We start from the raw sequence: 21,151 nt of genomic DNA, 5'->3' as shown, positions 1-21,151 counted from the left end.
GCCCTTGACCACAATTGAACCCGGGACCCTTCAGTCTGTAGGCCAACGCTCTATCCACTGAGCCAAACTGGCTAGGGCAAGGATCATCTTTTATGTGAAAATCAATAAGCGACATTTTACACTATTTTCCATCAATACACAACTCTTACACATGCAAAGAGTAGGAACTTTGGCCAAACCGCCTTCCCCCGCCCCACACTCCTTAAGGGGGGGCAGAGGATGCGCAGCCACTGACCTCCTTCACTTCCCGCCACCCACCAGCCTTAGACCAGCTTGGCACTCGCAGAGCTGGGTGCTGGTGGCCCAGGCCTCTCTCCCTGTCAGCTGTGTCCCACTCTCCCAGCCCCTCCTCTAAGAAGCCCTGTGTGGAGAAGAGAAACAAGAAGAGTTAAGGTTCTAGCAGGATCCATTCAAGTCAAGTCAGGTTGGGGTCCTGCCCATGTTCTCTTTATCCTGTGATTTAGGGCGGCAAGGGAAAACGGAACAGTCAGAAATGCAGTAACATTTTACAAAGAATAAATTTATTTCCAAATCCTGAATTATAACCAAATTACAATTCCCTCTAGGTCTGTTTTGCGGCTTTACACAAGAATTTTAAAAAACATAGTCAATGGCCAAGTCATTTATACACCAAGCGTCCTGGGGACAGTTTATTTGGACACGACGGGTCCAGCCACCTCTCGCAGCTTCTCGCTGCTCTGCAGCCCAGAGCCGCACTGAGGAACTCCTTCCGTCCCGGCAGAGCCTTGCCCTTGGCAGGAGCTTCCCTTGGGGCCATGATGCACAGATGAAAGCACACAGATGAAAGGGTGTTGTCAGCAGGCCCCGGTGCTCCAGCCACTCAATCCCTGGCTCCATCCCCTGCAGGGACAGCCTCAGCTCATAGCCCAAAGCGGGCTGGCGTGCGGCGAGGAGTCATGGGCTCCCCTTGCTCTTTCCGACCTGGAGTGTAGATCTTTGTAGCCCTGGAGCACAGAGAGGGGTCAGGAATCACACTGCTGCTCACTCCAGCCAGGACACATAGCAGGACGGGGAGCCGGAGGCCTTGCTGTTTCTAACTGGTGTGTGAGCAGGCCTCAGGCTGAAGGTCTTCTCCCTGGCACACTGCCACTCCTCCTGCCTTCCCCATTTGTGAGTGGGAGCAGAATAGAACACCACCTCGTTCGAAACCCAGTAAGGAATGTTGTAAGACAGATTACTTAGTAACTCCTTTCACATCCCCTAGGTGAGCTGTGGAGGTAGTCTTCCATCCACTCACCAGGCTACCACTCCAGCTGTGTCTTAGACTCGACTGGTCTTTGTCCCCATTCCTGGGGGTAATCTCTAGAGCCCTGGGGTTTCCTATGAATTGGAGTGTCTCTGTGATTCATGGCAGGGGGGGCGGGCCTTGGGGGTGGCTCGGACCACATCTAGTAGTTTATGCCAATAAGATGATTTAGGACTGGGGGCCACCAGGTCAGAAAAGCCAACCATGTCATTAGAGGGCTGTGCTTTGAGCCCAGCCTCTGGGGAGGGAAGGGAGGCTGAGGCTGAGGCAACCACATGGCTGCTGATTCTATTTATGTGCCTATATATGAACCCCTGAGAAACTGGGCCCGGAGCTCAGGTGAGCTTCCCTATTGGCAATACTCAGTGTGTCCTGTCACACACCAATGTGCCGGGAGGCTAAAGCAACCCTGAGGACAATGGAAGCTTTGCACTCGGGACTTTCCAGACCTCATGCTATGCATGTCTCCCTTTAGCTGGTTCCAACTGGTATCCTTTTGCTATAATAAAACTTTCCCGAATTCTGTGTTATTCTAGCAAATTAGCATGTCTGAGGGAGTCTGTGGGGATCCCCAAATCTGTGACAAGTTGGTCACAGGTGAGGGGTGACCCTGGTATCCCCCAGCTTGCAGCTGGTGTCTAAAGCGAGGGTAATCTTGCAAAACACTGTGCCCTTCCTGTGAAGGCTGACTTAACACCAGCACCAGCACAGACACACGGTCCCAGGCGCTGCTCCCCGCACCAGTGTTTTCCAAATGCAGCTTGTCAGCAAAGCTGAGACCTACCCTGCTGCTCCACCCCACTTCTGGCCCCAAAAGAACATGACAAACAAGGATCGGGGTTGCTGATCAGCACCACCCCTATGTCAGGAACTCCTCCATGTCTCCACACATGACCACTATCAACTTCTGTCCCCAACTCACCTCTACACATTCAACTTTTCTTAAATTGTGACCCTGCATCGGGACCTAGTCGGTCCATCCAGCTGGTCCCTAGGACTTCCAGGGAGCTCCCTCCCAGCCAGGGCCCCAGTCAAAGCTCACTTGACACTGCCCAGGGGGCTGCGTTTCTCCTGCTCCTGCCGCCGGGCTCGCAGCTGCTCCTCAGCCAGCGCCATCTCCTCCTCCATGGCAGAGGCTTCCTCTTTGGCCCGCCGGCGGTTCTCCTAGAAAAGGGAGAGAGGTACTGGGAGTCACTGGGGACCAGCGGGTAAGAAAGACTTGTCTGTCCCATCTCCCTGCTGCAAGCCAGGTGCTGTGTAGACCACACAGCTCCCAGAGGCGGGGCTCCGTGGCTGCCTCCCTCAGCACCAAGGCCAGGCAGAACCTTCTTCTCCCACTGATTCAAGATAGACACTGGATGATGCAATCCTAACCCTATTCAGTCATGCCTCAGCACTCCATTACGTAAGTACTTATATTTTCTTATGACGTTCATGACTATGCTAGGAAGCACAGGAAACAGGGAAGACATTACCTCTGGCTGAAACACTCAGACATAAGGAAGATATGTGCAGGCCCAGTGTGGGAGGACCACTGAGAAGGGGAAAGCAAAAGCCCCACAGCATTCTGCAACCCTAAGTAATGGATCGAGGTGGTGGCCATTGATGACACTAAGACCGTGTGGAGATGGAGGAAGAGACAGGAGTTAGAATGGAGGGGTCAGGTGGAACCTCTGGGCGAGCTCAGCGGCATCGTAAGTGGGAGCACCAGGCTGGCAGGACTAAACGAAGTGCACAGCACCACGTGCATTTGTGCATCCTTGCTGATCAGCTGACCCCGATCTAATCAGGCTTTAGATTAATTACTGGTTCACAGAGAGTACCTGGTATAGAGGCACTCATTCAACACCTTAGAGAACCAATCGGTCCAATACAGAACATGGGACATTCTACAAGATTAATGACCTGGTTTCCCCAATAAATCAATACCATCAAAAAGGTGGGGACAGAGCCTTCTCTAGAATAAAAGACTTAATACATATAACAACAAGTTTCAATGTTTGGATCCTAATTCAAGCAAATTAATTATAAAACAATCTTTGAGATAAAAGAGGAAATCTGAATAAGGACTAGAGACTTAGGTGACACTTAAGACTTAGATGATTAATGCTGTTGAGTGGTACTGGCATGGAAGTTACATTTTAATTTTTAAAAGTCCTTTTAGAGATACAAAGTTCAGGTATTTATGGATGAAAAAACATGTTGTCTGAGATATGCTTTAAACTCTTCCAGGAGAAAGTAAAGAGGGGGGATCAGACGGTGATGTGTCTTCAATACCAGGCTGAGGGGAAATGGATCCCAGAGGCAAACAGAACCTTCATGAAAAGCACAGGAACCTTACCTGCCGAGACTTTCCTGCCTGTTTCACACTGTAGAACATGGGGCCCAGCTCCGCCAGCCACTCTCCGTCCACAGCAGTCACGCACTGCATGTACTCCTGCAGGCAGAGGGCCACAAAGTGGTGATCAGAGGGCCAAGGCTTCAGGCTGTCCCTCCCAGGGTGGCTCCACAATTAAGAGCTATGTGGGAAGGGCCCTAACCCCCAGCCTTCTGAGGCTGAAATAGGCAAGGAAAAGCCTCAGACACATGAAAGTTAAATCCCTTCTCCCACCAAAATTTCTCCATGCTTAAGAAAACGCTGCCTAGTATCCAAGAGAAAAGGCCCAGACCCTCAAAAAACCATTCTAATGACGACACCACAGGGGTTGCTTGTCCACAGCCAAGACCACTGTAACTTAGAGGTTAACTCTGTGCAAGTTTCCCCAAACCCTCACCTGAAAACCATCCTCACTCCCCTCAAAGCAAGGCATGTGGTCTCAAGCCTCCCAAGGTCAAAGCTCATCCCAGAAGGCAGTGAAGGGGCCTGGCCTAGCCAGGTGGGCCTATGCCATGCAAGCCGCCTCAGAAAACTCACCTTGGTGGTCATGACCAACTCGTGATACACTATGTAGTCTGGGGTGTAGCCCATTCCAAAGAGGGAGCTGGTGGGGTGCAAGTGGCAGGGCATCCCTGTCCGGATATTCACGTACTCCCCGATTCCCTAGGAAGAGACACAACAGATGGCCACATCAGGAAGATGCTGCTCATTTGGGCAGCTAACCTTTCCCTTAAATAAGACCTCGACACAGGCTTGTGGGGAGGCCCAGATCTGCAGGATTGCACAGTGAGAAGAGAAGCACTTTCCTAGGCACAAATATCAGGCCAGAAAGGGGCCACGCTCCAACAGGCTCACCTTGAGCTTGGCTGCCTGGTGGAAATAGGCAGCACAGATGCACTTCCTGACGATGTCCCAGTCGGTGCCACAGGAGGCCAGACTCATCCTCTGCTGCACCATGATGTCCTTGAGCTGAGCCCGCACCTCCCGGACCTAGCGCAGGATACAGGTAGGCACGGATGAAGCCCCCTTCCCAAGCTTTCCAACCCTCAATCCAACATCCCGCTTAACTGGGTCAGTGCCGCACCTTCCGCATGGCCTTGGCGTGGATAAAATGATCGTTACACCAGATGGTAGAGTAATTATTGTTCTTCCACTGAAGGTAAACATTCAGGTAGGTCAAATGGTCACTCTCAGGGACAGCAAACTTCTCCCGGATTTGATCACTCTCCTCCTCTCGACCCTAGGAAGGAAAAGGGGACCTCTGAGGACAGGGGAGTCCAGGTCCACTGAGAAGAGGCTGGAGTTTCTCACACTATCACCTATCCACACACACAACTTCACACACATCCATATAGTGCTCTAACAGTATGAGAAAGATAAGGTAGTTTACAATACAAGATTCATCCTTATGGTGAGAGTTTAGGTACAACTATTCTAGAAGACAAAAAAATGCTCTTGCAAATGTTCAAACCATCCTTTCCCCTCACCTTGACCCCAGCCTGCTTAACTGAAAACAGCAAAATCATTATTTAGAAACCATGATTCCTATCCCTGCATTCCATTTTTTCAATATTTTTTTATGCTCATCCAAGGGTATGTTTATTGATTTTAGAGAAAGAGGGTGTGTGTGTGTGTGAGAGAGAGAGAGAGAGAGAGATAGGTTGCCAGAGAGAGAGAGAGAGAGAGAGAGAGAGAGAGAGAGAGAGAGAGAGAGAGAGAGACATCGACAGGTTGCCTCCTTTATGTGCCCGGACCAGGTATCAAACCCACAACCTAGGTATGTTCCCTGTCTAGGAATCAAAACCACACCTTTTGGTATATGGAATGATGCTCCAACTAACTGAGCCACCCAGCCAGGGCTCCAATAACACAGAGAGAAACTACTGCCCTCTCTAATCCTTCTCGAGCCCATAACTCCCCTGAGGCTTCTGGGAAGAAAAAAGAGCTAGCCACTATCTCCACACCTTGGGCCTGTAGAAGATGGCTGGGACCGAGAGCATGGAGACAATGAGCAGGATCTCAGAGCTGCAGCCCATATCACAGGACACAATGAGCATCTTGGACAGGGCTGGGTCCAGCGGGAACTCCACCATCAGCCGCCCAGTTGAGGTCAGACCACCTAGGAGAGAGGAGCAAATCCAGATGTTCAATGAACACAGTCAGGAGCAAATCCAGATGTTCAATGAACACAGTCAGGTGCAGAGGCAAAGAACCCAGGCACCAACACCCAGGAGGCCTTGCCCGGCTCCCGGGGCCACAGCACCTGTGTTGTCCAGGGCTCCAAGGATCCAGAGCTGATACATGGAGTTGAGCATGTTGTCCTCCGGGGGCGGGTCCATGAAGTGGAACTGCAGCAGGTCCTGCACCCCCAGGGACTTAAGTAGCAACACCACATTGGCCAAGTTGGTCCTCTGGATCTCGGGCACTGTGGTGGTCAGGAGCTCATTCTTGTAGGCGCTCTGGGTGTAGAGCCTGCCAAGGAGAAGACCGAGTGCCACTGCACCTACCACACACTGGGCACTGAGCCCTCCAGCCGCCTGGCTGCCTACGCAGGAGTGACGCTCCCTCAGCTTCCACTATATGCGCACCCCGAACAGCCAGGACAGAGGAGGCCACAGGTAGGAGAATTCCTCATTTCCTCCCCGCCTCTCCCCACTTTCTCTCTGAATTGTGAATTTCCACCTATTCAAAATTCAGTCTTGCCAGCTTACTCTTCTGCTAGAGGGTCCTATATGCTTGTTTCATGTCTGGAACCAAAGAGCCTGGAACTAGAATTATTGCTGGGTTTTATTTTCTTCATACTTTTCTGTATTTTCCAAATTTCTATAGTGAATACATTACTTCTGAAAATTAGGACCAAAAAAAGAATAGCTGGAGATGTAAAAAAGAACCAATGATGTGTGTAATTTGCTCAGATTTATCCTCTAAGGGAAAACATGTTGTAATTATTGGTCTTCTACTGCAAGCACATTCAACATAGGTCTGCCTAAAACCCAAAACTGCTTAGACCTCAGAGCTGCCTGGAAAGCTACTTCTTCCACTCAGCAGTGAATGATGAGAGGACCAACAAGTGGCAGCCCCACCATTGGTCCCCAATCTCTGCTGGATCTCAGTCCAATCCCGCCACCCCAGCCCTGGCCCCACATGCAGCAATCCCAGCGCCGCCCCGGAAAGCAGGCTGGCACAGGGTTCCTACCTGAAACACTGACCTGGGCCCGTCCTGCCAGCTCGCCCCGACCTCTGGTTGGCGTTGGCCTGGCTGATGGGGTAGATCTGCAGAGCATCCATGCCAATCCTGGGGTTGAAGACCTAGGAGGCGCAGCAAAGAGCTGATTAAGGTCAGAATGAAGGAGGAAAGGAAAAGGGAGGCAGCCTTGAGACAAAGACATCCCTGGTTGTTACACACTGCAGAGCAGTGTCTCAGCAACACAGGCAGGATTAAAGAATCAAGCACAGAGCAAGTTCAGAACTCAATAAATGTTAGTCTCTTAAACCAACACCACCTGCATGTGAATCCCTCACTGGAGAGCGGAGGACCCAGAGCCTGCTTCCCACCCCGACCAGGCTTTGGGTGAGGGCCCTGGGCCCCGGCGCCTGTGTCTTCTCTTACCTTTAATTTGCAATAACCCGAATCAATAACAAACATGATGCCGTCGACAGTCAAAGATGTCTCAGCAATGTTGGTGGCAACAATACACTTCCGAACACCATCTGGAGCCTACAGCCGGGCAAGGAGGTACAGGGAGAGAAAGCTATAGACCTTCAGGTAGCAAAGACCCCCCACGCCCCCGAACCCGAGGAAGCATCATGTCCCACCCCTGCCAGAAAAGTAACTCCTGCTCTCTCTTGCCCTCCTTTGTGAGAACCCTGGAGGACCCAAAGGTGAGGGCCCAAGACAGACAGACTTTCTTGCTGCCGCACCTTCTGGAAGATTTTTGCCTGGAGGTCGGAAGGCAGCTGGGAGTAGATGGGCAGCACGGCCAACGCGGGCGCATTCTCCAGTTCTTCCAGATGTTCCACAATCTGGTCTGAGGTCACCTGAGGTCACAGCAACCATGAGACACTGTATGCGCGCACACAGGATACACCCGTCATCACGGTCACGACAAGGCACACACCTCTATGTCCTCCTGGCCAGGCATGAAGATGAGGATGTCCCCAGGGGCCCCTGACAGGTGCACCTGCAAGGACTGCTTCACTGCGGCCTCCACGTAATCCTCCTGCGGGGTCTGCAACACCAGCCAGGGACAGCGTCAGAGGAAAGTGTCGAGGGAAATGCAGGCCAGGCACCTCTCTGGGAACCAGTGGCCCAGGCACTAGTCTAGGGCTAGAGACGGCAGACTTTCAGGGTTGCCACACCTGCAGATGAGCTTGACTAAAACCCCAGGGGCCCCACACTTCCGCTCCAAAGAAACAATAAAACAAAACATACCCAAAGCACAGTCCTTTGGCTCTGAGCCCTGGAGCTACAGGTGGCCCCACGCGCCTCACGGTACCCACAACACCTTTCCCAACTCAGTATCCTATCCTGCGCCCTCCAACTTCTCATCAGAGCTCAGGGTCAGTTCAAAAAAAAGGAGGCCTCAGTACCTTGCTGAAGAGGATGTCAACAGGGAAGGTACGACCAGGGATGTGGAAGATGGGAACATTCCCAAAAAAGGCAGCAAATTTCTCTGCATCCATAGTGGCCGATGTGACAATGAGCTTCAGGTCTGAGCGCCGAGCCACCACCTAAGAGAAGAGGTCAGTCAGAAGCTTCCCCACAGGTTTGGGACCCTTGGCTTCCATCCACCAGTCTCATCAACAAACATTATTCCCATATGAAACAGAGCCGAAGCTGATGAACTGACACACAGACGCATAACAATCCTAAAGACCGAACCCATGGAGCCACAGCCATGAGAACATGAGCCACTCAGCTGAGCAAGGACAGAATAAACTCCAACAGCAGGTCTGAACGCAGCAACCAAGGGCCTTGGGACATTCTGGCCTGAGAGACCCCCAGCTTCCCCAGGCTCGACCCCAGCCCACCGAAGCGCCCTGGTCACTACCTGCTGACAGTGTGCTGCTGGTCAAAGCCCCGTGGACGCAACCCCGCAGCCCTCACCTCCCGGAGCAGCCCGAAGAGCACATCGGTGTTGAGGGAGCGCTCGTGCGCCTCATCCATGATGATGGCGCTGTAGTGATCCAGGTCTGCTTCCCGGAGGGACTCTCGGAGCAGGATCCCGTCAGTCATGTATTTGATCAAGGTGTTTTCTGAAGTGCAATCTTCAAAGCGGATGGCATAACCCACCTGGAGGTCGGAGAGAGGGCTCAGAAGCTCTGGTACAGCTCACCATTGTCACACCCCGTGCTGGGTCCAGGCCATAGCAGATCATCTCAAACAGATGGGAACTACTGGGTAATGTCTACAGCTCAGCCCTCGCCCACTCACCTCCTCACCAAGGTTTCCTCCCATCTCTTCACTGACTCTCTTGGCCACTGACATGGCTGCCACACGCCGGGGCTGGGTGCATCCAATCATCCCGTAGTCCGTGTAACCATCTTCATGCAAATACTGGGTCAGCTGAGTGGTCTTACCACTCCCCGTCTCCCCAACCACAATCACAATGCTGTTATCTCTATGAGGGAGAGAAGGCAAAGGGCAAATCAGCCGGAGTGGAGGACCACATCCAAGCCTCCAAGAAGATGCTGCCACCTCCTGTCCTACTTCTGGCTAGCCAAGAAGCATGCCTGCTTAGAGAGGAGGATTTCCCTGGGAAAACAGATACCCTGAAAGGTCTAAAAGATGGTGAGGTTTAAACAAGCAAACAATAGCAAACAATGCCATCTTGCTTGCTTTCCCTTCTCCATCAGATGTAATGCCCAAAAGGAAAAGAACTACCAAGTGAACACAGGAGCCAAAGGAGACACCAATTCAGGGCTGGAATTCCCAGGCCCTGGGCAGTTACCTGATGATGGTGAGCAGTTCCTGCTGCACAGCGAAGATGGGCAGGTACTGCCTCTGCTCCAGAATTGACTTCTTTTTGGCGAATTCACTGCTGGCCTCGCTCTTTTTCTTCATGTGATCCGCAAACTTCTGTTCTGTCCTGAGAACACACGGCAGCCTAAGCACCCTGCACGATTTCTCACATTTTTCTTCCTGATCAGGTTACTGCCCTTCTTCCTAAGCCCAAGAATGAGGACTGCTTCAACAAGACCTAATAAACCTTCAAGGCACTGGAGCAGCCAGGGGGTCTGAGATGTGCTCGCCTCCTCCAGCCTAAAGGAGCAGAGCTGCTGTGTGAGAATCCATCATCCACAACACACCAAACACCCGGGACAAACAGCTAACAAGCTCAGAGGAGTTACAGACTGGCAGGTGGGCAAATCCTCTGCTCTAAAAATGAGTTCAGCCAGAAGAGGAACTGAAATGACAAGTCATTACCTTACATAGAGCACCCGGGGCAAGTTCAGCACAACCCCTGAGGAGCTAAAGGAGGAGTCATGGCTGCAGAGGCAAGACCAAGGTCAGACCTCCGACCTCCTCTCGACCGGATGGCGCAGTCTGTAAGGCTTCATTTCCAAAGAACTGTGAGAACAGTCGATCCCATATTTACCTACTTTTCCTAAAAGCACTCAAATATCTGACACATGTACACATCCCAAGACTCAAAAGCACTATGTAGTTTTCCCAAGACTCCACTGCAAAAAGATACCAGCCCAATGCTACATGAGTCCACACAATCTTCCCCCACCTCCTCCCAAGACTTTTCCTTTGTCAGACCTACCCCACGCTCTGAAAAGCTTCCTACTTCTAATTCCCAGTCGCTCCTGGTCAGCTAACAATTAACCTTTAAGGGATTAAATTTTCTAGAAACTAACAAGGGCTGGTCAATAGTATCAACTTCTTGCCCTGGCTGGTGTGGCTCAGTTGGAGTATCATCTCATACACTGAAAGGTTTCATGTTCAATCCCTGGTCAGGGCACATACAAAGGTTGCGTTCAGGAGGCAACCGATCGATGTTTCTCTCTCTTTCTCCCTTCCTCTCTCTAAGATCAATTTAAAAAAATAGTACCGACTTCTCATTTAGGACACTTCTCACAAGGGTACAGAGAATTATTAATTCAGAAAACAGTTCCATAGGGCTTCAGAGTGTTCAAAGGACGAGCTTCACAAGAGACATGTGAGTCCAGCCGCCTCCCCAATGTGAGAACCCTAATAAGCACTTCCCCAACATTGCCTTGGATACCTCGTCACTACCTGATAAGACAACCCTTTCTATTTTTGAACCTCTGTTAAAAATAGCTCCTCCTTAAGTTGAACTGAAATCTAAGGGGGCAAAGCCCACTTTCTCCCACCAAACACCTGAGAGGCACTTTAGCAGAGCGGCTAAGAGTGGGCTCCTAAGCTAGACTGTCTGGGTCTGATCCTCCCTCTACCATTTATCAGCTGGGTGACCTCGAACAAGTTACTTAACCTCCCTGGGCCTCATTATCCTCATATGATACATGATACAGGAATAACAGCACCTATCCCATGGCATTGTGGTGGGAATTCAGTGAGCAAGTAACTGAGGCCTTTAACGCTGCCTGGCACAGAGGAAGCCCCTGCAGTAGAAGCAGCAATAGGGATAATATCTAGGGAAAGTTGAAGATGGTAGAAAAGAAAGACCAGGAGGAAGGGTCCAGAAGAGACCAGAAGACTCAAAGTGACATCACTTTCTGATTCACGAGCCCAAATCCGATCAGTTCCAATGCAAGTGCCCTTGAGGGCCCATCTTTGGAGATAGCTCACTGCTGGCTGAGACTCCTACCTGTAGTCCACTTTACCATCTTCTGTTAGCGCTTTATCTGGTTCTTCCTCTTTTTTGACACCCATTATATCTCCCAGTTTGGTTCCAGCCAGTTCCCAGTGTTTGTGTTGAGCCTGAAAAAGACACAAAAAGGAAGTCTGTACCATCCTGTGATACGACTGTGTTCAGGAAAACCAATCCCCTGGTACAGGCTTCATCCAGCAGCAGGTGGTAAATTCCCACAAGGCATTCCATCTTCAGCCTTGGGCTCCCGAAGCACCCGGCCCAGTGGTTGTCCCAGCGGAGGTCCTGGTGGAGGGACGCAATGCCCTCTGCCAAGGACTGGTTCTTGCCCTGTGAGTGTCCTTTAACTTCCCAAAGGAACACTACCTATGAGCTCTAATATGACTTTTAAAAAGACCGGAATATGCAGACCCCCCGCCCCAGAAGACAAGAAGCCAACCTTCTTGCGTTCCTTTTGCTCCCTGTGCTTCCGCACTGTTTGACTGCCTTTTCGAGCAATGATGGCCAGGTCGGAAGTGGCATCCTTGACGGGAATCACAGGCTCTGGCTGCAGGAAGTTGAGGGAAAGAGAAATTCCCACTGATCATTCATCTCAACAAGAAGGTCCATTTCCCAACAGCCCCAGGAAATGAAAGGGGTGGCTATCCTATTGTGATGGGGGCAAATTTTCCCCTTTCCTTCCTTCCTTCCTGTCCACTTCCACTTCAGGTCTTTCTGAGCTTTCTTGTCTCGGGCCACAGAGGAACCTCACCTGCTTGGTGAAGACGATGCGCCCGTCCAGGAAGGGCGGCACCAGATTGTGCACCATCAGATGCACCTTGGCTGCGCTATCCTCTTCAAAGTCCTCATCCACCTCCAGCCGGTGGACCACGCCGCTGGTGAGCATGCGGTTGGTCTCCCAGCGTTCGTTATCCTGTAAGAACACAGTGGGAGGCCACACTCAGAATGAAACCGAAGGTGGTTCTGACAGGTCACCAGGCAAGTGCATGCAAGAAGTCCTGACAGAGGGCCCTGGGGACCGCAGCGATGTCACAGGCCTCTCTACCCTACAGCCTCTTAGACAGAAGAGTCGCTGATCCCAAGTCACCTGCAGGCCTTTTTCCAAGAAGTGGCACTTTCTATCTCAGCCAGAACCTCTATCTGGACACACAAATGGTGACTGTCCCCAGCCCCATTCAGAGACTCCAAGAACACAGACCACAGAGCCAAGCCCCACCCTACCAGTTCCCATCAACAGCACCTCTCAAGGAAGTACTGCAAAGAGAGAAGTTTTAAGTTGGGTTTTTTTAAGCTACTGTAAAGTTCCACACACTCCCCTCCTCCACCTCTAGAGAGTTAAAGCTGCTCCTGGCACTTTGGCTGTGGGGACACTAGCTGTGCTGCCATCACACGCACATGACCCGCTGCTGCTCCCACATGCCCCCACTCCAGCTGAACCTGCTCCCACCGCTGTAGGCAGCAGCATCACCTCATTGATCTGTCTCCGCTGAGCCGAAATGCGCTTCTGCTTCTGTTTATGCAGGTGCTGCTCCCGCCTCCTCACGTAGTCCTCGGAGGAGTAGGCCAGGGGGTTGTGGAACTCATCATATCCTTCATCCATCATGTACCAATCCCGGTCGGCTTGCTGCAGTGCAGGAGACAAAGCACAGGGAACAGGAAACTGATCACGTTTATGCACAAGACATGGCCAGAAGGGGAGGAATTTGGTAAGAAGTCACTATGCGGTAGAGCAGCCCTGTGAGAGGTGCAGGAGGTCACCCCACCCTAAAATGAGCCTCTACAGGAGACTACAGTGACCAACTGTATATGTAAGACTTCCTACTGCAGTTCATCATGTCAGCACTTCTCAGATTCACCACATGGTGGCACCAACACATAACTAGAGAAGTTGAGTGGTTCCTGCCTTAGGTGAGATGTTTCACTGGGAGCCTGTGCCTTTGGAGAGATTCCAGAGCTTTGGGACTGAACAAGGCTCAGCTTCCCTGAGACTGTCTTCAAAGTCCAATTCCACTAGTGTCACTCGTGGCCCCTGTGCACTGACACATCCTGTCACCCATTCCCCAATGGATGGTCACCATCCCTCACTCAGTCCCTCAAAGACAAAAAGTTTTTACCCTCTGGTCATCCTCCCATTGCTGCCGCTCCTCTTCTGTGTCAAATGAAATCCCTTCTTCTCCATCCTCACGTCTTGCTGAAGGAGAACACGCAGCAGGTGAGACCACACAACCCCAGCTTATCCCCAGTGGCCACAACAGATCTGCAAGGTGCACAGCTCCTGAGGCACAGCTTTGCTCAGCCTGACCAGGGGGAGTGACCCTGCCTCCTACCGCCTACTCCCACATGGCCTTACCTCGGCCCCTGGACAGACGCGGGGTGGACCCTAGGTGTCTTCTGTCATCAGCCCACTCATTGTACTTGTAGGATGGGGTTGGCAATGGTGTGTCGTCCGAGTACTTGCTCCTCACAGACCTAGGAAACAGTATAGCCAGCATCACTAAGCAGTCACTAGGCTGAGACATGTCCCTGCGCTGCCACCTGGTCTCCCAGCCCAGAGCCCTTTGCCCTCATCCCATCCACCCATGCGACCCACCCAGGGAAACTAGGCTGCTCTGCCCAGAACATCACCTATCCCGATCTCGACTGGACGGCCGGTGGCTCCGTTCAGAATCCCTATAGGAGGGTGTTGGGGAGGGCGATTCCCACTGGGAGCGCCTTGAGGAGCTATAGCCACTGTCCTCTTCCTCCCAGGTAGACCTTGACGGGGTGGCTGCGTCTGGGGCACAAAAGACACATCCATAGGAAAAATGTAAATTAACCAGGACATGGCTCTAGAACTATTAGCTAAAAGTCAACTTCCCAAATTTATTTTACTATTTATAAACTTTGTACCTATTTGTAATGAATAAGATGGTTCTGAGTTTTTAAAGATATCTGCATTTTGCCCTGGCTGGTTTGGCTCAGTGGATAGAGCATCAGCCTGTGGACTGAAGGGTCCCGGGTTCGATTCTGGTCAAGGGCACATGCCCGGGTTGCGGGCTCAATCCCCAGTGGGGGGCGTGCAGAAGACAGCCAATCAATGATTCTCTCTCATCATGGATGTTTTTCTCTCTCTCTCCCTCTCCCTTCCTCTCTGAAATCAATAAAAATACTTTTTAAAAAAAGATATCTGCATTTTAACAGTTCAGTTTTCATCTGTGTTTGTAACATTTCAAGGAATTTCCTATTTGTCTCTGCAAAATAACCCTTTAAATGTAATTATTTTAATGGCTCCTTCTTCTGCTCTCCAGCTCCTATTCTTTCCTGCCACATGGAAAAGTGGCCATTCAGTAAGCCGCCCCTCACCTTAAGGGAGCATATCCATCCTCACAGAGAGGTCCAAGGCCTTCCCACCCAACTCAGAACCAAAGAGTCCTAGAAGTTCATGATGGAATCAGGAATTCCCTCTCTGCCCACAGCAGTCCCACTGAGGAGGAGAGTCGCTCACCCTGCCCTTTATACGCCTGACCCCTCACAAACCACCACCAGCAACGGCTCAGTCTACCTTTAGGTCGGTGTCTCGGGCTCTCTGGTTCATTTCTCCGGCTGCGCTCTGACCCTCCATCCCGTTCTGATCTGCTGCTGTGCCTGCTTCTATCCCGCTCATCTGCCAAGAGTCACATGCAGAGCTTAGAAAACATGTGTCCCATCCCAACTTCCACCCGTCTTCACCCTCAGGTAAGGACAGGCCTTCCCACTCACTCTCAGGTACAACCTGCACTGCTCTACTACGATCCATGGGCTCCTGACACTCTCATATCCCCATTCTTTCAAGGGGAAAAATAGTTACTGGCTAGAAAGTTTCAAACTCACAGTAACAGTTACTTCCCTGTAAGAATTCAGAAAAGGACAGTTACAAGTCTATAGTGAGGAGCTGCTTAATAGTTACAAGTCTATAAGCTATAAAACTTAAACTATACTGAGCAAAGCCAGCACTGGACTATGTCTAGCTTTACTCCATAGCACTGTCCTTCCTCTATCATTAGCACTATTGCAGCCGTGGGCAAACTACGGCCCGCGGGCGTTCGGCTGTTCTATCCGGTCCGCGGAGCCAAAAGAGCAAAGGGTTCTCTTGCTCTCCCCTCCGCTCCTTTACTTTGAATTTATATTAGTTCACACAAACACTCCATCCATGCTTTTGTTCCGGCCCTCCGGTCCAGTTTAAGAACCCACTGTGGCCCTCGAGTCAAAAAGTTTGCCCACCCCTGCACTATTGTCAACTCTGGTTTCTCAGACATACTGCTCATTACCACCCAGTTTCATAATAAAAGGAAGACCACACATTCAAACATAGCAGCTATGTTGCAAGTAACAGTTCTTAAACTGCCTGCTATTCCCAATCCCAACTGGGTCAAAACCAATCAGAATGACATTATGCAAATAGGGCTCCTTAATGTAATGGGCATTATAAAAACTCCTGCAACAGGAAAGATACTGTCATGTTCATTCAAATGCTTAATGGGCTGTGGGACTATGCTGGGCAGTCTACCTCTGTCTCTCTTGCGGTCACCATCTCGATCCCGTGATCTCTCCTTCCGATCCTTTTCTTCTTTGGATGAGGCATAGACACCATGTTCCCGGCGCTCCCGCTCTCTCTGCCGACTACGTTCCCAAAACTCTTCGCTCACACCACCGGGATGGGACGGAGTCTCTACCCGAGCAGAGCGATAATGTCTGAAACAGGGAGGGCAGCAGGTAAGGAGAAAAGCCTTGCCCACCTCTGGCTGTGCCCAACGAGTGACCTGTGCTTTTCCACTTTACCCCCTGGTACTGCAGGCTGCCGCATGGCAACAACCCAAAGCATTTCTAACCACCACCATCGACTCGCTGGTCTCCTTTAAATGTTCCCCACAAATCTGAAGAACATACCAGTTCCTACCTACCCTCAACATTATAAAAATAAAATAAATCCAAGAAAACCGAGAGATAAATGTGGGACATTATTTTCTGGCCTCCATTTTCATTGTCTATGGGTCAACCCATCCTAAAGCCTTTACCTGTCTTTCCGGCTACCTCGACCAGACTGGTCACTGCCGTCCTCCTCACCATCCCTCTGGTCATCCTTGCTCTCTTCCCAGTCCTTGTAGGAAGACACTTTGGATTTCTTCTTGTCCTCCCCATCGTCTTTCTCTTCTCGCTCCCTCCGTTTCAGGGAAGCCAACAAGTCCAGTCCCAGCAATGACGGGCGGGGAGCAGGGGCCTTAAAGACATGCTGCTCACTGGCTGCACTTTTGGTCTTGCAAATAAGACCGCCAACCTGAGAGTCCCCATCAGTGCCTTCCAATCTATGGATCGAGGTGTCTTCACTGGTGTCCTCCATGACAGGCTCTGGGATTTCCCTGGAAGGAAACAAACCGTTTGGCAAAGGACATGAGAGGGGGAAGGCTTAGATCTGCTGTATCCTAAGGTAACTGTAGTCATAGGTATATTTAAGACCAGGATTTCTTAAGTACCTCTTGCTAAGACCCTTCCATCAGGTCATTGACAATCTCAAAAGATCATCCTACTCCCACCTCAACACACATAAGAAATATACACACATTCACCCCAAATACCAGGACCCAAGACAGCATCTTCGGGCCTCATGATGGCACACTTATTAGAGCATGACGACATCTATAAAGGGAGGATCAGGGATTTGAAGTCAGAAACTCAATTACATATGAAGTCAGAAACCTCAGTTGGAATCCAGGCTCCTGATTATTTTCTACCTGTATGAGTGTAAGCAAATAACTTAATCTTTGGTTAGGTGTAATTTCTACATCTATAAAATGGAAATACTTTTTGCTCTGATCCATGGACTTCTTGTGAAAATCAAGCAAGCGAGAACATGGGAAAGCTCTCGGTAACTATAAAGAGTTACATAAATGTGACCTAACCGGTTTGGCTCAGTGGATAGAGCGTCGGCCTGCAGACTGAAAGGTCCCAGGTTCGATTCTGGTCAAGGGCATGTACCTTGGTTGTGGGCACATCCCCGGTAGGAGGTGTGCAAGAGGCAGCTGAGCGATGTTTCTCTCTCATTGATGTTTCTAACTCTCTTTCCCTCTCCCTTCCTCTCTGTAAAAAATCAATAAAAAAATATTTTTTAAAAAAAAGAGTTACATAAATGTGATTGTTACACTGTATTCTAGGCTGTGCTCCTATGCTGGGTCCCTTGCCATTTTTTTACATGAGTTCTTCTACCTCTCCCTCCCTTTAAACTCACAGAGACTGCAGAGACATTGGGGTACAAGGCTACCATCTATGTGATCCATACTTTACTGGCTTTTTTGGGACCAGTTTTATATAGAACTCAAACTCTGTTTAAAAATAATCTATGTTCACCAAAAACATTGATGAGAAGCACTAGGTTAGAAAATGGGTGTTTCGGAAGAGTATTTATTTAGGTGGCTGTAAGATTTCCTGGTACTCCACTTGTAATAAATTCCTCTTTACCTCCCATTATACACCATCCACTTGTGAACATACACCAGTTCTGAGCGCTTGGATAATTCCCCTCATTCCAACAAGTCAGTGAAGCAAAGGAAGTGTCAAGGAGCAGTGTACCACCAGAATCCAGAATGGTTTACACAGCTCTAATTAACATGCACAGCCCTATAGAGGAATAGAGTCAAACAGACTAGACACATAATATGGACACAGAAACAAGAGCTACGTTTTGAAAAATGTCATCAGGGCCATGGCCAGTTTCCTCAGTGGTTAGAGCATCGGCCAGCCAACTGAAGGGTCATGGGTTTGATTCCCGATCAAGGGTTATATCTGGGTTGTAGGTTCAGTCTCGCCCCAGTCAGGGAATGCGCAGGAAACAACCAATCAATATGTCTCACATCAATGTTTCTCTCCCTCCCTCCCTCCTCCTACCTTCCTTTCTCCCACCCTTCCTCCCTTCCACTTTCTGAAAATCAATGGGGAAAAAATATCCTCGGATGAGGATTAGCAAAGAAAGGAAAGGAAAGATGGGAGGGAGGGAGGAAGGGAGGAAGAGAGGGAGGGAGGGAGAGAGGTAGGGAGGGGGAAAGAAAGAAGGAATAAAAGAAAAATGTCATGGGGTAGAAGAGAGAATGAAAAGCTGCATATTGATGACATCAGGATATACCCGTGAGAAAATCTAAACAAGAAGGTAGAGTCGTACAGGCTCTGCTCAGAAGTAGACTAAACTAGAAAATATGCCCCTAGAATGCCATTCTATGCAGGAGAAAGAGCCTTGACTTGTCTGTCTTGCTGATGCTGTACTCAATGCCTAGCAAAATAAACGTTTGATGAATAAATGGATTAATGAATTTAAACTGATTGAAGGAAAACAGAAAGTGAACCATTTGGAGAGACAGCAAGAGAAGATACCAGTAGCACTAGACAAGGTGCCTGACAGCAAAACTTAATTAGCTGTTGGGTTGAATAAATAAGGAATTAAGGGGCTGGATTCTGGAGAAGGGTTAATGACAAAGAGGCTACATGGGGTACGGGAAAAAAGAAACTGGATTTATTCATTGAACAATTATTCAGTACCTTCCCTGAGCCAATCGCTGTTCTGGGAAACAGGGATAGAGCAGAGAACAAACCAGACCAAAATCCCCGCCCTCTTGGGGTTAACATTCTAGCAGAGGAGATCGCCTAGAGATACAATGTGGCAGAGAAGAGGAAGACACAAGGGCTCAGACGTCCGTGTGGGAGTGGGCTAATGCGGAGGCCCAGGGAAGGGTGACCCCGGGAAGCATCCCTGGCCGCAGAGGCCGCCCCAGATCTGAGCAGAACAAAGAGAAAAGCCCGGCCAGGCAGGACCCGCGCGCATCCCTAGGGTAAGACAAACTGAGTGACAGGGAGCCGACTTTCCAAGCCCGGGCCCGACCTGAGCGAAGGACAGACACCCGCCGCCTGGAGCCGCCATGATTGGCGAAGGGCAGGTCCGGAAGGAAGAAGGGACACTCACCTCACCAAGCCCGACTCTCGGGAGGTTCTGTCCCTGATTCCGGGGCGCCGGCGCCACCACCCCTCGCTCAGATCGCCTTAGAGAACCAAAACCAGCACCTTGAAAGCCGCCATTATTGTCCCATAATACTTTGTGCGGCCCCTTCTATCCGTCCAAAGAGACCATAGAGAGCGACCCGGAAAATGCCGGTTCCTGGCTCCAAGCCCGGGACATAACGCGACCAGGCCCTCAAGATTAGAGTGCCCTCCGCTGGGACTCTGATCACAGACACTTCCGAGTCTCGCTGCGACCAACCACACCGTCCTGAGAGGCGAGGCCCCGCCTCTAGCCTGAGAGGGTGGGAGGGAACAGGAAAGAGGCCGGGCATGTTTAGTAAGGGCGGAAGTGACTCTACGGCTTCCGGTCAGAGCCGGTCAAGTAGACGACGACTAGAATAACCGGTTTATTGGGCTACGCTGGTTCATCTACTACGCCTGTACGTTTTCCTCTTCCGTTTCCGTCCCCTGAAGTGGACCGCCCAGGGTTGCTAGGCAACAGCCCCGGGTTGCTTTGCATTAGGGTCCCGGAGCGCTTCCGGCAGAAGAAAGAAGCCGCCCGTGTCCTGACCTGGGAAAAGAGATCGGGTCGCCGACAGTCCTGAAGTTGGAGGGAGGAAACTTGTACAAATAAAGTAAGTGTCGCCTTCCCTACCACAGACATCATTAAACGCTAATTAGTGACCCTTGAACTACTCGGGTTGGAGCCCGCGGCTTGAACCTGTGTTTTTCAAGCGTGAACTGTATTTTCCACACCCGGTGGGGCATCTGGGTACTCCGGGGGGGCGACTTAAATTATACGCGAATTTTCGAGTGCGCGGGCCGGAGGCGCCCCAACTCTGGCATCGTTCCAGGGTCAGCTGTGTGGACTGTTTTGAAAGACGCGCACTCCATTTAAATAAAACTCACCTGTCTGTTCACACGCAGCGATAGCCACTGATGGTGTTTGGGGATATTCCTTCCCAGTTACTTTTGTTTGTAAATTTGTATTATAGTTAGGTTTTTGTACCTAGACTGTAGAATGTGGTATCACACTGTTTTGTAACGTCTTATCATGAGAACTTCACAGTATCTGAAATGTTTATCTCTAACACAGTGCTTAATGACTTTTAACAGTACATTGCAGAACTATACTATCTTTTATTTCACCAGTCCCCTGTTGCCATTTAAGCTAATTCCAGTGTTGGGGTTGTTTTGTGTGTGTGTTTTTAGCTAATACCACTGTACATGGGATGAACATCCTTTGTGTGTAAATCTTTGTGCACATGTCTAATTATTTCCTAAGAGCTAATTCTCAGAACTGGAATTGTTGTTCAGAGAGTATTGCAGCTTTCTTTCAAGAAGCTTTTGCCTCTCTAGGTTCCAGCGGGGACTGTGAATGCCTGCCCTTCATTCACACTCTTTCCATTTTTGTTTAATCTTTACCAATGTAATGGCTTTTTAAAATATATCTTTTAATTGGCTCACTATAGTATATTTATTGTCCATTTGTACTTCTTCTTTTGTGACTTCTCTTTTGGTATCCTTTGCTGTGGACATTTTCTTAGGTATTGTCCCAGTTTCTCTCTCCTTCCAACATTTATCCAGTCTCCACCCACCCCCACCCCTTGACAGCTTTGCCCTCCCCTCACTTCCTCCTCTTTATCAGTAACATACAGGAGTTGCTGTTTGTTTAAATTCTAGTGATGGGACAGATTCATCTTCTCTTTG

General features: G+C 50.1%; 2 protein-coding genes across 5 annotated transcripts in view; one reads left to right on the top strand and one right to left on the bottom strand.

Annotated features, from left to right (window-relative positions):
* Nucleotides 1-502: 502 nt before the first annotated feature.
* DHX38 (DEAH-box helicase 38) lies at nt 503-19,711 on the bottom strand. The gene is made up of 27 exons (XM_080645285.1): nt 19,407-19,711; nt 16,477-16,818; nt 15,969-16,153; nt 14,985-15,086; nt 14,069-14,216; nt 13,794-13,912; nt 13,558-13,634; nt 12,912-13,067; nt 12,195-12,356; nt 11,883-11,990; nt 11,441-11,553; nt 9,596-9,733; nt 9,079-9,265; nt 8,752-8,937; nt 8,235-8,375; nt 7,763-7,873; nt 7,566-7,682; nt 7,255-7,362; nt 6,841-6,953; nt 5,908-6,116; nt 5,609-5,763; nt 4,729-4,884; nt 4,500-4,634; nt 4,182-4,307; nt 3,609-3,704; nt 2,310-2,431; nt 503-965 (listed from the first exon to the last, which is right to left on the bottom strand). The coding sequence occupies exons 2-27, from the start codon at nt 16,797-16,799 to the stop codon at nt 881-883; spliced, it is 3,678 nt and encodes a 1,225-aa protein (XP_080501411.1). The 5' UTR covers nt 16,800-16,818; nt 19,407-19,711; the 3' UTR covers nt 503-880.
* The window catches only part of TXNL4B (thioredoxin like 4B), a 39,346-nt gene continuing 37,861 nt past the window's right edge, over nt 19,667-21,151 (top strand). For 3 of the 4 annotated variants that reach the window (XR_013959233.1, XM_080645292.1, XM_080645293.1), the window contains exon 1: nt 19,806-20,076. The gene's annotated coding sequence lies outside the window, so the exon portion shown is untranslated. Of the gene's footprint in view, nt 20,077-21,151 lie in introns of all 4 variants that reach the window. The other variant, XM_080645291.1, reaches the window with a different exon arrangement.

Source organism: Plecotus auritus (genome assembly GCF_963455305.1).
Source record: "Plecotus auritus genome assembly, chromosome: 10".
NCBI lineage: Eukaryota > Metazoa > Chordata > Mammalia > Chiroptera > Vespertilionidae > Plecotus > Plecotus auritus.
This window is presented reverse-complemented; position numbering and strand designations above follow the sequence as displayed.